Source organism: Panicum virgatum, chromosome 2K (genome assembly GCF_016808335.1).
Source record: "Panicum virgatum strain AP13 chromosome 2K, P.virgatum_v5, whole genome shotgun sequence".
NCBI lineage: Eukaryota > Viridiplantae > Streptophyta > Magnoliopsida > Poales > Poaceae > Panicum > Panicum virgatum.
Genome location: NC_053137.1, coordinates 49,514,301 through 49,528,355, shown reverse-complemented (window position 1 = coordinate 49,528,355; position 14,055 = coordinate 49,514,301). Strand labels below are relative to the sequence as shown.

At 46.8% G+C, this 14,055-nt stretch overlaps 2 protein-coding genes across 2 annotated transcripts; both read left to right on the top strand.

The window, feature by feature from the left end:
- The first annotated feature begins 2,977 nt into the window (after positions 1–2,977).
- LOC120682312 lies at positions 2,978–6,994 on the top strand. The gene is made up of 3 exons (XM_039964149.1): positions 2,978–4,380; positions 6,017–6,205; positions 6,649–6,994. Exons 1-3 carry the CDS (start codon positions 4,129–4,131, stop codon positions 6,724–6,726), a joined length of 519 nt encoding a protein of 172 aa, XP_039820083.1. The 5' UTR covers positions 2,978–4,128; the 3' UTR covers positions 6,727–6,994.
- Positions 6,995–9,156: 2,162 nt separating this feature from the next.
- LOC120682304 (cellulose synthase-like protein E6) lies at positions 9,157–12,409 on the top strand. The gene is made up of 7 exons (XM_039964138.1): positions 9,157–9,530; positions 9,810–10,131; positions 10,221–10,361; positions 10,468–10,599; positions 10,819–11,031; positions 11,133–11,705; positions 11,784–12,409. The coding sequence occupies exons 1-7, from the start codon at positions 9,268–9,270 to the stop codon at positions 12,312–12,314; spliced, it is 2,175 nt and encodes a 724-aa protein (XP_039820072.1). The 5' UTR covers positions 9,157–9,267; the 3' UTR covers positions 12,315–12,409.
- The last annotated feature ends 1,646 nt before the right edge of the window (positions 12,410–14,055 follow it).

Sequence of the window (14,055 nt, the reverse complement as noted above, 5' to 3'; positions counted from 1 at the left end):
AAGCTCCGCCTCCGCGCCCCCATTAAACTATCGCGCACTGTTTTGAAACTCTGGAACCGGCATGTGCATCTGCAGTGGTGGCACAAACAGATTCCATCTTTAAAAAAATGGCGAGCGAGGCAGCAGGTTGTGACCTGCAGCTCCGATCCCGCGCGGCGGGGAGACTGAGTAGTACCAAATTTTGACCACTAATTATGGTGCCAAACAAAGTCAGTTTACAAAACCAACTTCAAAACCCGCGCTAGTGACCCTGAAGAATCTAATGAGGCCTTTGACTGCGCGATTAGAGGATGGTTACTGTAGCATCACTGTAACTAATTATCGATTAATTACCGTCATTAGATTCGTCGTGAAAAATTACACACATCCCTAAAAAGGTTTTGCAAATTGACTTCATTTAGTGCTTCATGCATGTAAGATTCTTTTTTCGGGATGTGCGTGCTAGAAATCTAGCACATCCAAACAAGGCCTGAGCCGGTGGCCGTGTGCAGAGCAGTGTTCACCTTACCGGCGGTAAATCGCCGGTTACCGGTGATTTTTACCGTTACCGCTACTTGGCGGCAACACTTACCAGTAGCGGCAACCGGTGTTTTCGATTCAAAATTTAAAAATACAAAAGTAAAAAACAGTTACTGCTACAGTACAAACGGTAAGGTGAACCCTCGTGCAGTGCAGAGTGAGAGCACGGGAAAGCGACGACGGTGACGGGCAGCGGGTTAGGGCGACCGAAGTGAGGTGATGATGGTGATTGTGCAGGTGCAAAAGACGCTCAAGGACAAAACCGCCAGCCTTTACCGGCCACCCTGCAGGTAAAGCCGCAAAGGGGTAAAGGAAGACAAGACGATTAGCAAAAGATAATTAAGATGATAAGGATGTTTATCTTCCACGCGTAACACGCATCAGCAGCAGAAACAAAAGGAGAAAAAAAACCAGCAGCCAGAAGAGAAAGAGCAGCTCGCAGTCGCACGGATAGGGTATCCAGTCCAGGGAGGCAGAGGACGGGAGAGCAAATTCAGGCGGTTTCAGGAGCCGGGGCGCGATCAGGTTATCAGATCGGTGCCATGCCACGCCGTGCGCGTTCCGCTGGCTCGATCGGACGCGCCGGCGGCAGCGCGGACTGGTGACCGACGGACAAGACACCCTGCCGGCGACACGGGTGTTCGGCGATGATATGTCTCCGCTGTCGCTGCCCCGGGCCCCCCTCTCCCGATCTCGCGCCGGACCCCGGTTGGGGTCACTTCACGTCGCCCTTTTCTCAGTTCAGCTCCACGCGCTGCTGTTACGCATCACTTTTTTTTTGAAAAGAGAAGTTTTATTGATTTTAGATAATTACATCAAGATGATACAATTATATAAAATCCATCTCGGTCTATGCATAACTAAGATGCACACAGCCTATGAGAAAGAAATTAAAAAAAAACGTCATGACCTAAAGATCATGGCACAGCAAACTACCATAAGCGACTTTATCTCCATCCGCTTCGCAAACCAAAGCAACTCTTGGACTATGAAGTTAGCTCCCGAGACAACGCCTCCAACGAGGAAACGACACGCGCACGTGCTGACATTGCAGTGACCCAACCAATTAAGACCAGATCAAAAGTTTTCACCTGAGAGAGTAATTCATCTTAATCCAAACAATGCCTTCAACAAGGTCACTGCCAGGTTCAACCAATTAAGGTCAGACCTAGGAATTTCTTCCCAGAACCGGTGAATTAGTACCAAGTACCACCACAACAAAGTCATACCGTATTGCTTCTCCCTTCTTACCAGGCCAATGCTTTCATATAGACTAGACTTGACCCACTTCGAACGGCCACGAACTCCAAGTCCGGCAGACCATCTGAACTCGTAACCTGAGATAACATGCTGCAAAGTAGCCACTGGGTACCCGTGCATAATCCACCGGAACAAAGTGCAGATGAAATTCGTCTTCGAGTAAGAGAATCCGCGAATGAAACCAAGGTGACTCATGTCTCTTGATCTATATGAAAAACAAAGGCGAAATTCAAGATGTCATCACCAGAAGTAGTTGCAAAGTTCGGAGCTAGCCCTTCCAACACTAAAACCGAAGGTGCAACTGTCGAAGAGGAATCACCACTAGAGACCAAGCCGACAACGCGAGGCGTCGCGCCACTGGGTACCCCAAGGGGAGCGACGCTGCAGCCGCCGCCCGCCAGGCCCCCACCATGGGAAGCCGTGCAGGAAGCCACCGGACTCCCACCACGGGAAACCTCGCCCGCGCCGCAGACACCATAGATGCCTGCGCCACCGTCCGGGCGCCGCGGGACAAGCCTCCCAACGGCACGACGAAGAGATGCGGAGGACATCGACGAGGAGAGGGAGGAAGCCGGCCAGCAGCACGTGGCAGGAGCACGGACGGGTGTCGGAGAAGCCCCTGGCGGTGGTCGGGTGCCGCCGCCCGAGTCGCCGCAAGAGCGACGCGGGGGCAGATTCACTTTTTTAGGCGACGCCGCTTTGTAGACTCTAGTCTCAATACCAATTTCAATACGCATCACATGCTGTCGATATGCATGCTGCTGCTGGCAGTGTGGCGACTGGCAAAGTTGCAGCTCAGCTCAGGTGCACAAATCTCATGAGCTGGTGCCGCTGGAGAAGGGAGATATGCAGGATACTGGAGAGACCAAAGGTTGCCGGCAAATTAAAAGGGCGATCTGTCGATCTCAATCTCACTCAGAAAAGCTCTTTCTTTCGTTTGTCCGTAATAAAGCGAGGCACCATTTTAGTCGTCAAAGTGTATCCAAGAGCAGAAGCCTAGCGCCAGTGGAAGTGCCTAATTTTGGTAGGTTTACAACTTCCTGATCTCGCCTCGAGGGTTGGTCAAAAATGAACGCCTGGATCTATTTTTTAGTAGCTCTTTTTTTCAAAAATTAAATGAATTATAGGCAGGTTTACAACATTCGTTTTATAGAACGAAAAAACTTTTAAGTTAGTGAGTTTACAAATACTGTAAATGGACCTTTTCCCTATCTACAGTAAAGAGCGGAAGAGAGGGCGACCGCGAGGCGATCTCAGCCTCCGGCGGTGATTCCGCCGCCCTCCTTCTTCTTCGTCGGCCGTTTCGGCGGCGGAGAGGGAGGAGGGGGGTGGAATCAACGCGCGGATGTATATAGCTTAGGTAGTAGGTTACCTAGGGCTAAGGTTTGCTAGCCGTCGGTCAACGGCGGTGGAGCTAGGGTTCCAGGGGTGGCCGTCGGGTCCCTCAGTCGGACAATAATGATGTTCCTTCTGCTGCTGCTCAGTGTTGTCGGTGCGACGGAGTGGATCTCGGTCTCCTTGTCGTCGGCCGGCGTTGGTGTTGCGGTTGAGTGGATTTTGCTACTCCGGGCAGATCTGGGTCAGTTATCTTTCCTTGATTTGCTCTGTGAGTTTTGTTGGGTCCTTCGATTTGTGGTCGGACGGATCCTGTGCTCCTCCGAGTCGTCTTCTTCGGTGGGGATGACTGCGGATTTCACTTCGATGTTCACGGCGTTGGAGTTCTTGGGCTTGTTCATGTTCTTCTTTGCCGCGGTTGTTGGCTGGTTCTTCGTGGTGCTTCAAGCTCACCTCTGGATCTTGGGTTTGGGGGAAGAAGGCGGAGGAGAAGGCAAAGTAGAGGAGCCGACGGCTGTGTTCAAGTATCGCGAATGGTTTGCAACTTTCCAATGGTTGGAGTCCGCTCCTTGTTTTGGTTTGGGAAGGTTTTGTGGGTTGAACTCCAGTGGCGTCACTCAGAGGCCTGCGGAGTTTCGGCTCGTTGATCACACAAGGAAGATGATGAACAGTGGTGCTTGGGATCTTGTTGTAATTTTACTTTTACTCAGGGTCCTGTACGCAAAAAAGGATTGTATTGTGCTTGATCTTTAATACATCTACGGTCCTTTTCGCAAAAAAAAAGGTAAATGGAAAGAAAATCGGAAGGAAACTAAAGAAAGAAGCCCAGGAACACAAATCGAACTACGGGCCGAGACCCACCCCATGACCAAGGGCCGCTAGTGTTTTTTTTTTCTTCAATCAAGGCTTCATGCGCAGCCTAGTTGGTTCACTCGAAAAAGAAAAAAAAACTTGGCCCATTTGGCGTCCATTTCCTTTCCATCGAGTCGCCGGCGAGGCGTGGAGGCGGCGGCGATGCTGCGGTCGGCGCTTCGGCGGGGAGGGGCGGCCGCGCGGCAGGTCGCGTGGGACGGGGTATCCTCGCCGAGGGACCTCCTCCGGATGCGCGTGGCGGAGCGGGAGCGCTTGAGGCGGCGGCGGCGCGACCCGGGGCGCGACGAGTTCTTCGTGCCGACGCCGGAGTCGCTGGCGTGGCTCGACTCGGCCTCACTCCCCATGGTGCTCACCGCGGTCGCCGTGGCCCTCTTCACCAAGCTCCTCATGATGGTACCCCCTCCCTGTTCTAGGCCTTGTTCCTGCCTTCCTGGTTTCTCCTAGTTAGGGTTGTTTTCTGTTGCAATTGCGAGTATGCGAGTATTGTGTATTTCCTTGAATACTGCAACACTATGCCAATCTTTTGGACAATGCGCTAGTATAGCTTGCATCATGACCATGGCACGTAGTGTAGAATCTTCAGGTTATTAGACTTGGGCGTGTAGAGATCTTACTGTAGGAAATTGAGAAAATTGTAGCTGTTTGTTTTTACTATGATTGTGTTAAACTACGGAAAATAAATAGTCTCCAGGTGAGGAATTGCAGGTTTTTTCTCTAGTTTTCCCTTTTCCTTCATACTGTATAGAAAGTTGTCCTCATGCGGTGGCGGATCTAGGATTTCATCGAAGGGTATGCCGTGCCATTTTTTTCATATACAGTTCAATATATTTTATATACAATCAGAATGATCTATATTTAAGTGTGTAGGATAAAATTTTGCAAAAGAATTAGGTATGTAGGATAAAAACAACACAACATTTAAGTGTGAAAGTTGCATAGATTACCATAGAAATAATTCAGACATATTAAGTCCAAATTATTATGCATAAATGAAGCATCAGCATTGTTGATGTTTAATTCTCACATGATAAAATCAGATTGCTGCAGCTGAGCAGCAACATGACTGGCACTTCGATTCGCAAACTGACAGAAACGACATGATGATATCTTGTTGGCAGAAATGATGATATGTTGTCGATCATCGCACGCAGTTGATAACTAGCTAGGTAGCAGCATCTTTCGAACGCATTGCAACAGATGTTAGAAGAACGCATACCTGCAAGGCCGGAACGACATGAGTGAGCCGAGCGGAGGCAGGCTACAACTTGGAAAATGACGTGCATGCTGAATTGCCGCGTGGGTCAACAGTTGCAGGCCACGAGTCACCGGCCCGCGATAGCCTCCCTGTTCGGCAGGCTAGGATGGCTAGCTGCCGATTGCCCACCGAGTTACCGACGGTGGGGAGCTCTGGCGCAGGGCAGGATGCGTTGACCTTGGTTAGAGGATGATGCGTCGCTGTGGTGGAAGGAATGGGATCGGGAAGGGAATCATCGCCTACGGCAGGTGAAACGTCGAGCGCGGACTGCGATACTTTTTTTTCACATATATATAATGGGCTGAGCGGGGCCAAATTACAGTGTACCGTGGCCCAACCGGCATACCCTATGGATCCGCCTCTGTCCTCATGTGCCTGTCTAGAACTGTAAGATTTGTGTTATCCCAAGCATGACCTTTTTTTCATAAATGGTATGACTTTGTGATATCGAATCTGTTTGACATTTTATTCCAATTCATATTTTATTCCCTTTCCCATGGATGAATTCGTCAACGTTCCTGTATAGTTTTTATAGTTTTGCATTCCTCATTAGTTGCTGCCTAATGTTTCGTGACAAGATGTGCACATCTTTTCCATGTTGTAATCATCAAGATTCAAGACTGTTGTTTCTAAGTTAGGGTTGATTTTTAACTATTGGTTACTGCGTACTTTGTATGGCCATCAAAGAAGCATTTAAGTTTTATCGTGTTCTTGTACTGTTTGCTGGGGCATTAAAATTATGTCCTAAATCTATTTGCTGTTTTTTTTTGGCAGGAACATGAATCTACAGATCAAGAAAGGAGAGAGCGCAAGATAAAGAATAGCCACCCTGATCAAGGAAAAGTAAGGATGCTGAGTCGTGAAGAATGGGAAGAGGTTCAAGAAGTCAGGCCAAGGACCCCTTTTGAATCAAAATTAGCTCGTCCTCATGCTCGTATAAGAACTGGGGAACCAGTGCGACTGGTTAGTTTTCATATTTCTTATCAACATTTTCTGAAATGAAGTTTTGCAATGGTAAATCTTTTATAATTATAACATTCTGAAGCTCTGATGTATACCACTATACTAGTACTATTTTATAAACCACTTTTGCTCAGTGCTGTAAATGGATGGTTTTGTTGATCCATGGTAGACTGTACTTTCTACTTTCGATTACTTCCTGTCATAATACTTCCCAGCATCAAGATATTTCATGGGGTCCTCATGTAGTTAAGTTGTATACTACCTAACATTGACATGATACCAGACAGTTTCTTTAAAAAAAAAAAGCTTGAGTAAGAAATTTGTAGATTAATAGAATCAGATGCATGAAATTTTCCATCACTGCTGGTGTGCTGTTTTATGTTTTTGATCATCTCTTTCTCATAGTTTGTATTACTACTCATCTTTGCATCCCTGGCCTGTAGGAGGATGTCAAGAATTGGGCTACTGATGTAATAGCAGACGCTTTTACCAGAGTGGAAGAAAGTACCAAGGGGAAATGATTCAGAAGAAACAGCCAGTTCATATGCTTTAAGGTCTCCCTGAATGCATAGTTGACAATAGTTTTTTTTAATCTACTTCCTGTAAATGGTAACCTTTCTTATGCATTATTGTGGCCGTGTGCCCATATTGTAGAATAATATTTTCACTCGCTTTCGTCCCTGCTCTGCTGATCTGCTGGTCTACACAATCACGGCGGACAGTGATGTGATGGTGACTGGTGTGACAGTGCAAGTAAATAAGTGGTGATCCGATTTAATTATGGCGATAGAGATTACTTGAAGTTGGAAAGTAGTACCAGCTACAAACGGGAACTGTTCTTTGTGTTCTAGCGTGGGCCTAAGTCGATGGTGAGCACAGGATTCGCCGGGCTCAACCACAATAATGCACGAGCTCTCACCACGCATCGTATGCATAGCTAGCTAGGTTGTGGGCTGTGCATATCCCGAAATAAACACGAATAATGGACGTGTGCCTGGCGAACGAGGAGGACGTTATTATTCAAGGTACTCAATTCTACTTGCACTGACACTACTCCTGTTACTTTGGCTTATGAGAGTCTGCATACTCCTCAACCGGATAAGTGGTGGTTAGGGTTTTGATGGGTGGATAAGCCCAATGGAGAAAATCAGAATGCTTTCTATTTCTCCATTCCAAATTCCTATGTTTTTCCAGTCCTATATTTTGTCATTATATCTTCCTATATATCCTATTTTTGATACTCGAATAAGTGGTGGTTAGGGCAGGTACATTGCTACACGTCAGCAGTCACATACCTCGTTTCATGCAATGTCATATAGGATTTTTGATGATGTGGAGGAGAGAGAGCGAGGTGAGAGAAAGAGGTCATTATTTTGCGAGACAACCGCCTCATAAAGCTAAATTTTAGGACTATGAGACAATTAAACCACCATTGTACGAGTTTAGTTGCCATACAACATTCTTTTTTTATTTACACAAATTAAGGAATTAAAGAGTTCCATGAGATAACCTATAAGACAACCTATTGTATAAGTTGTGTAATAAGTCGTCTCAAAATAACGTGTCATGCATGAGACTACCTATTAGACGACACCAATGTACTTGCCCTTAGGATTTGGATGGGTGGATAAGCCCAATGGAGTACATGTTTATTTCCCATTTCTATATTTTTAATTCTTTCCTTTTAAATTGACCCTCGGACTGTTGTAGTATAAGACTCCAAAACTTCATGTTATTTTAGAAATTCATAACCTTTTGACTTGAATAAGGGAAGTTCTAACTTCGTTCTTAAATATCTAACAACATTATCTTTTTTTTAATCAAATTTTGACAATAATATTTACTTACTCAATCAGTTAAGTAAACTAAGTAGTAGTAAATTAATTTCTATTTTAGAAGGAGCTCATTCTTCCTCCTCAAAAATGTGTGTGTGTGTGTGGGGGGGGGGGGGGCTCCATTGCCTGGAGCCCCTCCGCCCAACCGCTAGATTCGCCATCCACCCCTGCTTAGGTGTGGTCTCTGCCACCGCTCACTTGATCACCTCTGATTTGTTGTTAAATATAATTAAAAAATAAAACATGCTATATATTCGGTAATGTCAAACCAAACCTGTCATCATCAATGAAAACCACTAGACCAGGGTAGCTTTTCCACTCGGGGCTTCTCATAGGCTACTTTTAAACGGCAATAATAGGCATGCCAATCGAACCGATCTGTGTGTTGGCTGCTACGCGTGCTAAAATGCTATAATCAATCAAGTGGGCGAACCTGGTAGAAGTTTTTCCTCTTTTTTTTAGCTGTAGTTTTTCCACATTCATGCCTGAGCACGTATTTTTTTAATCGTAATTTTTTTATGAAAGGATCATCTTTCTCCCATTGTGGCCACTCCTCGAGACACTAGCTACCTCGCCGCAACGCGACACTGATCACTGAACAAGAAGCCAGAATGCGTCATAGTTGGCGAGCTAGTAGCTGCCGAGACAGGAGTGAGACTTCGAGATTCTGACGGCAACCTCTGACGACTGCCATCAATTTGGCGCTAGCTATTAGAGAAGTATTATAGTAGACTATAAGAAGACTAAATGCTGATGTGGAGGAGAGAGAAAATGAGAGAGGAGAGGTAGGCTGTAAGTTTGTAGCCAGCTTGGACACAAGAACTAAGAAACCTTGTGTGAGAGATATGTGGGCTTCATATTAATGATGAAGGACTAAACTATTATACTAGTTGGTTGAAAAGTGGGCTATAAGAATTCTTACAGCACAACAAGTGGCTGTATTATTAGCCTTGCTCAGCTCCCGAAGAGGACTCCCAAGAATTGGTCGATCGGATCCTTACGTGGACACAACCGCTTCTGCCCCGATTGGTCGATAGCTAGCCGGCGGCCACCCTGTCGAATTCGTTGTCAGCATCGATCCACGTATAAGTATAGAATAAGATCAGAAACGCAGCGTTATGAACGCCGGTGCGTGCTCTACTGCTCTCCCGTAGAGTCAGATAAGCCGTCACCTCATCAGTAACTCGATCCATCTAGACCGACCGTCTGAGTGAGTGAAAGAGAGAGATGGAGAGGATGTTCGCCACGGAGAAGCTCGGGGGCAGCAGCAGGTCGCTGTACCGGTTCCACGCCGTGACGGTGTTGGCGGGGATATGCCTGGTGCTCGGCTACAGGGCGACGCACGTCCCGGCGGCGCCCGGCGAGGGCAGGGCGGCGTGGCTGGGGATGCTGGCGGCTCAGCTGTGGTTCGGCTTCTACTGGGTCATCACGCAGTCCATGCGGTGGTGCCCCATCCGCCGCCGCGCCTTCAAGGACAGGCTCGCCGCCAGGTCTGTTACTAGGCTGGCATATATATATATATATATATATATATATATATATATATATATATATATATATATATATATATATATAGTCATGTACTACTTTGATCAGGCCCTTTCTCGAAAAAAATTAGTACTCGAGAAAGATAAATGGGTGTATAGGGTGTATAGGACGGACAAGCTAATTAGTTTAAAAGTAAAATAAATATATAGCTTATCACAGATATGGTATATTTTAGAAAATGAAGGGAGTGCCTTTAATACCGCGCGTGCAATCTGGAGCAGGTATAGAGATGAGCGGCTACCCTGCGTGGACATCTTCGTCTGCACAGCAGATCTGCAGTCGGAGCCACCAAGCCTCGTCATGGCCACGGTCCTCTCGCTCATGACGTACGATTACCCACCTGAGAAACCGAACGTGTACCTTTCCGACGATGGGGGCTCGATTCTCACTTTCTATGCTCTGTGGGAGGCTTCCGCCTTCGCAAAGCATTGGCTTCCATTCTGCAAGAGATACAGCATTGAGCCAAGGTCACCTGCCGCTTATTTTGCAGAGTCAGATAAGCCTCGTGATCCGAGCACCCTAGAAGAATGGTCACTCGTCAAGGTGTGCAAGCATATTTCAACATTTTTAGACAAAGCATCTGTGGCCAGTGGAAAGATGCCTAATAAGCTGACTGATGTTGTTATGGGCAGGGCCTGTATGAAGAAATGACAGAGCGCATTGATTCCGCTGTTCAATCAGCTAATGTTCCTGAAGAAATCAGAACAAATCATAAAGGATTTTCTGAATGGAATGCAGGGATTAACTCAAAAGATCACCAACCAATTGTTCAGGTACCTTTCATATCCTCCACATTGGATTAAGTGTTTTTTTTCAAAGTTTTGGAGTCAAGAACTCCATAATGTTTGAGATCCAAGTTCTGAATCAATTATTTGCTAGGTTCTGATAGATGGGAAAGACAGAGACGCAGTTGACAATGAAGGAAACGTACTACCTACACTGGTTTATGTGGCGCGAGAGAAGAGGCCTCAATACCACCATAACTTCAAAGCTGGGGCAATGAATGCTTTGGTGCACTCGCTAATCTCCATCACCTTTTAAACAAGCTTAACCAATATGTCATAAAACCCATACTTATTGGAGAAAATACCCGTTTCTTAAATTTACTAGAGGCAAGTTTGCTGGGAGAAGAGGTTGCGCTTCCCCACCACCCAGTTTGAGAACTCATCAACCTAATTTGGGCTCCCATTTCTTTTAGACATGCATGTTAACTTTCAAATTGAAATGCAGATAAGGGTGTCATCAGTGATAAGCAACAGCCCTATCATCTTGAATGTGGACTGTGATATGTATTCCAACAACAGTGATGCAATCAGAGATGCGTTGTGCTTCTTCCTTGATGAAGAAATGGGTCACAAGATCGCATTCGTGCAACACCCTCAGTACTATAACAATATAGCCAAGAATAACATATATGGCAACTCACCCAATGTTCTCAGTCAGGTCAGTAGTATCAGTTGTAACTTCAGTAATGTTCTCTCATAGCAGTATATGCAAGCATCCTACATGCAATGGCCCCTTGCACTTTGCTACTGAATCTACAGGTGGAGCTACCTGGTTTCGATGGTGCGGGTGGCCCTCTCTATATTGGCACGGGATGCTTCCACAGAAGGGAGATCTTGTGTGGCAGGAGGTTCACCAATGACTACAAGGAAGACTGGGAGAGAGGAATGAAGGGAAAAAGAGAGTTGTCCATAAATCAGACTGAAGAGAAAGCCAGGTCGTTAACGACCTGCACTTACGAACACAACACGCAGTGGGGGAATGAGATTGGAGTGAAATATGGTTTCCCAGCAGAAGATGTCATCACTGGGTTGGCAATACAATGCAGAGGTTGGAAGTCAGTCTGCAACAACCCACCAAGGGCAGCGTTTATGGGTGTAGGTCCAACAACACTTGCACAGACAATCCTGCAACACAAGAGATGGAGCGAGGGTAGCTTCTCAATCTTTCTTTCAAAGTACTGCCCCTTCATCTTTGGAAACGGAAGTATCAGTTTACAACATCAAATGGCCTACTCAGTCTATGGTTTGTGGGCACCCAACTCACTCCCTACTCTATACTATGTTGTCATCCCTTCACTGGGCCTTCTCAAAGACATCCCCCTGTTCCCTGAGGTATGCTAAATGATTAGTATTAAGTTACTAGTTTCAAATGACTGAACTGGAACTAACAAGATGCTCTTTTACCATTAGGTTACGAGTCCATGGATCGTGCCTTATATATATGTCGCAGCTGTGAAGAACATTTACAGCGCATACGAGGCATTATTGCATGGAGAGACGCTGAGGGGATGGTGGAACGGACAGAGGATGTGGATGATTAGAAGAATAACCTCGTACCTGTATGGCACCATCGACACCGTCAGGAAGTTGTTAGGACTGTCAAAGATGGGGTTTGCAGTTTCACCAAAGGTAAGTGATGAAGACGAGTCAAAGAGGTATGAGCAAGGAATCGTGGAGTCAGAATATGTGATCATTGCAACTGTTGCATTGCTCAACCTTGTGTGCCTGGTGGGAGGGCTATGCAAAATCTTGACAAGTGGCGAGAACATGGCGTCGAGTGGATTTTTCCTCCAGGTCGTTCTGTGCGGGCTGCTAGTGATCATCAATATCCCAGTCTATGAAGCAATGTTCATCAGGAAGGACAGAGGGAGCATGCCATTCTCAGTCACGCTAGTGTCCATTGGCTTTGTGATGTTGGCCCTCTCTGTACCATTATTTTGAGGTCTCAAAAATGGCACAGATGAATAACAAATACTTTCTGTATTTAACCATAATAACTTATCTAAATAAGTTAACATCTCATATATTATGCTAAATTGAATACACGACGCAAAAAGGATTTTGTACTTCAGGAATTAATGCTTCCAGCTGCCCCAAGTAGAAACGTACCAGAACAGAGCAATCTGATACGTGTGGATCTGATGGCAGGCATGACAATTTTGACGCTGTAAACCTATGGACAAAGACTACTTTACGTTGGTCGTATAACCACGAATTTCCACGAGACTAATCTGGCCTGGCCAGAAATAATGCGTTAGCTGAGCTCTCAGGGTGATCGATCACAGGCATCCGAGACAAGCATCATGCCGATCAGCTCGATAGAGTGAGGGAGGCTGGCAGGCACGACTCGGTAGTCCCCGGCTGTCGTAGCCCGGACGCGGACCTGCGGCGGCCGGAGTCGCAACTCCCAAGCACTACCGGAAACATGATAGTTGCCGTGTGCTTCATGCTTTGTTGTGTGCTAAAGAAACAGCGCACGACAAATATAAGGTACACGGCAAAGACTATATTTGTCGTGTGTTTTACGTTGGGCACACGGCAAAATTGTGGCAACGGGTTTGTGGCCCGTTTTGTTTGCCGTGTGCCACCTGTTTGGCACACGGCAAACATGTCTCCAGTTTCCATTGGCCGTATGCCGCTAAGGGGCACACGGCAAAGTCTTCAAAAAAATTTTGATTTTGCCATCCCAAATTTTTCTATTTTGTGTATACAATACATGTTGCTTCGTACTAAACTTTGGTACTTTTCTTTATAGTTTTACTATATTTAGTAAATTTATTTGTTTAATTAAATTTTTTGCCGAGTGTTTTTTATCTTTGTCGCGTGCTTTGCCACACGCCAAACCCACTTTCCGTAGTGAAGGCGACACGCAGAAACCGAGCGAGGATCACGCGCGCAGCCGCGTCATCTTTCTTGGCCGCTTTGGCTTATCTTTCTCGGATTGTCTGCCATCATCCATGGTGCAATAATGTACGCGCGCGACGCAATCAAACAGATTCCCGGCGGCTAATGGCACATGTATATAAGAGATTAGCTAAAAATCTTAACTAAATGAATAAGTAAAAGACTTGGTAAAATTAAAAAGATATCGAAATGGTTGAGTAAACCAGCAAATTAGCTAAATTCTTATCTATCTACATTCAAGTAACCTTCTTCCTCCAATCCTCCTCCAGCGCGCCCCGGCGCGCCGCTCGCCGGAGCCAGCCCCCGTCGGCGACCCGAGCCGCTCGGCCGCCAGCCGCGTGCCAGCAGTACCACTCAGGCAGGGAGGGGGCAGCGATGAGCCACCGGGCAGCGCAGGGAGGGGGCGGCGGCGCGGCGGCGCCCAGCCTCGCCGGCAGGGAGGGGGCGGTGCCGAGACGCACTGGCAAGGAGGCGCGGCGGGGTCGAGGCGCGCGGCGGCGCCTAGCCTCGCCGGCAAGGAAGCGCGGCGTTGCCAAGCCAGGCTGGCAGGAGGCGTGGGGGCACAAAGCCACGCACGGGAGCGCGCGCCAGGATGGGCGGGGAGGCGAGTGGAATCGCTAGGCAAAAGGTGCCTAGCGGATGGAGAGGAATAGACAAAGATGCATAGCGGATGGGGAGAGATACCGAGCCAGATAGAATAGAGAGAGGAAAAAGGAAAGGCTGCTGGATCAATTTTTTCTAGTATTTTTCTATTTATACAGATCTGAATGGATTTAGA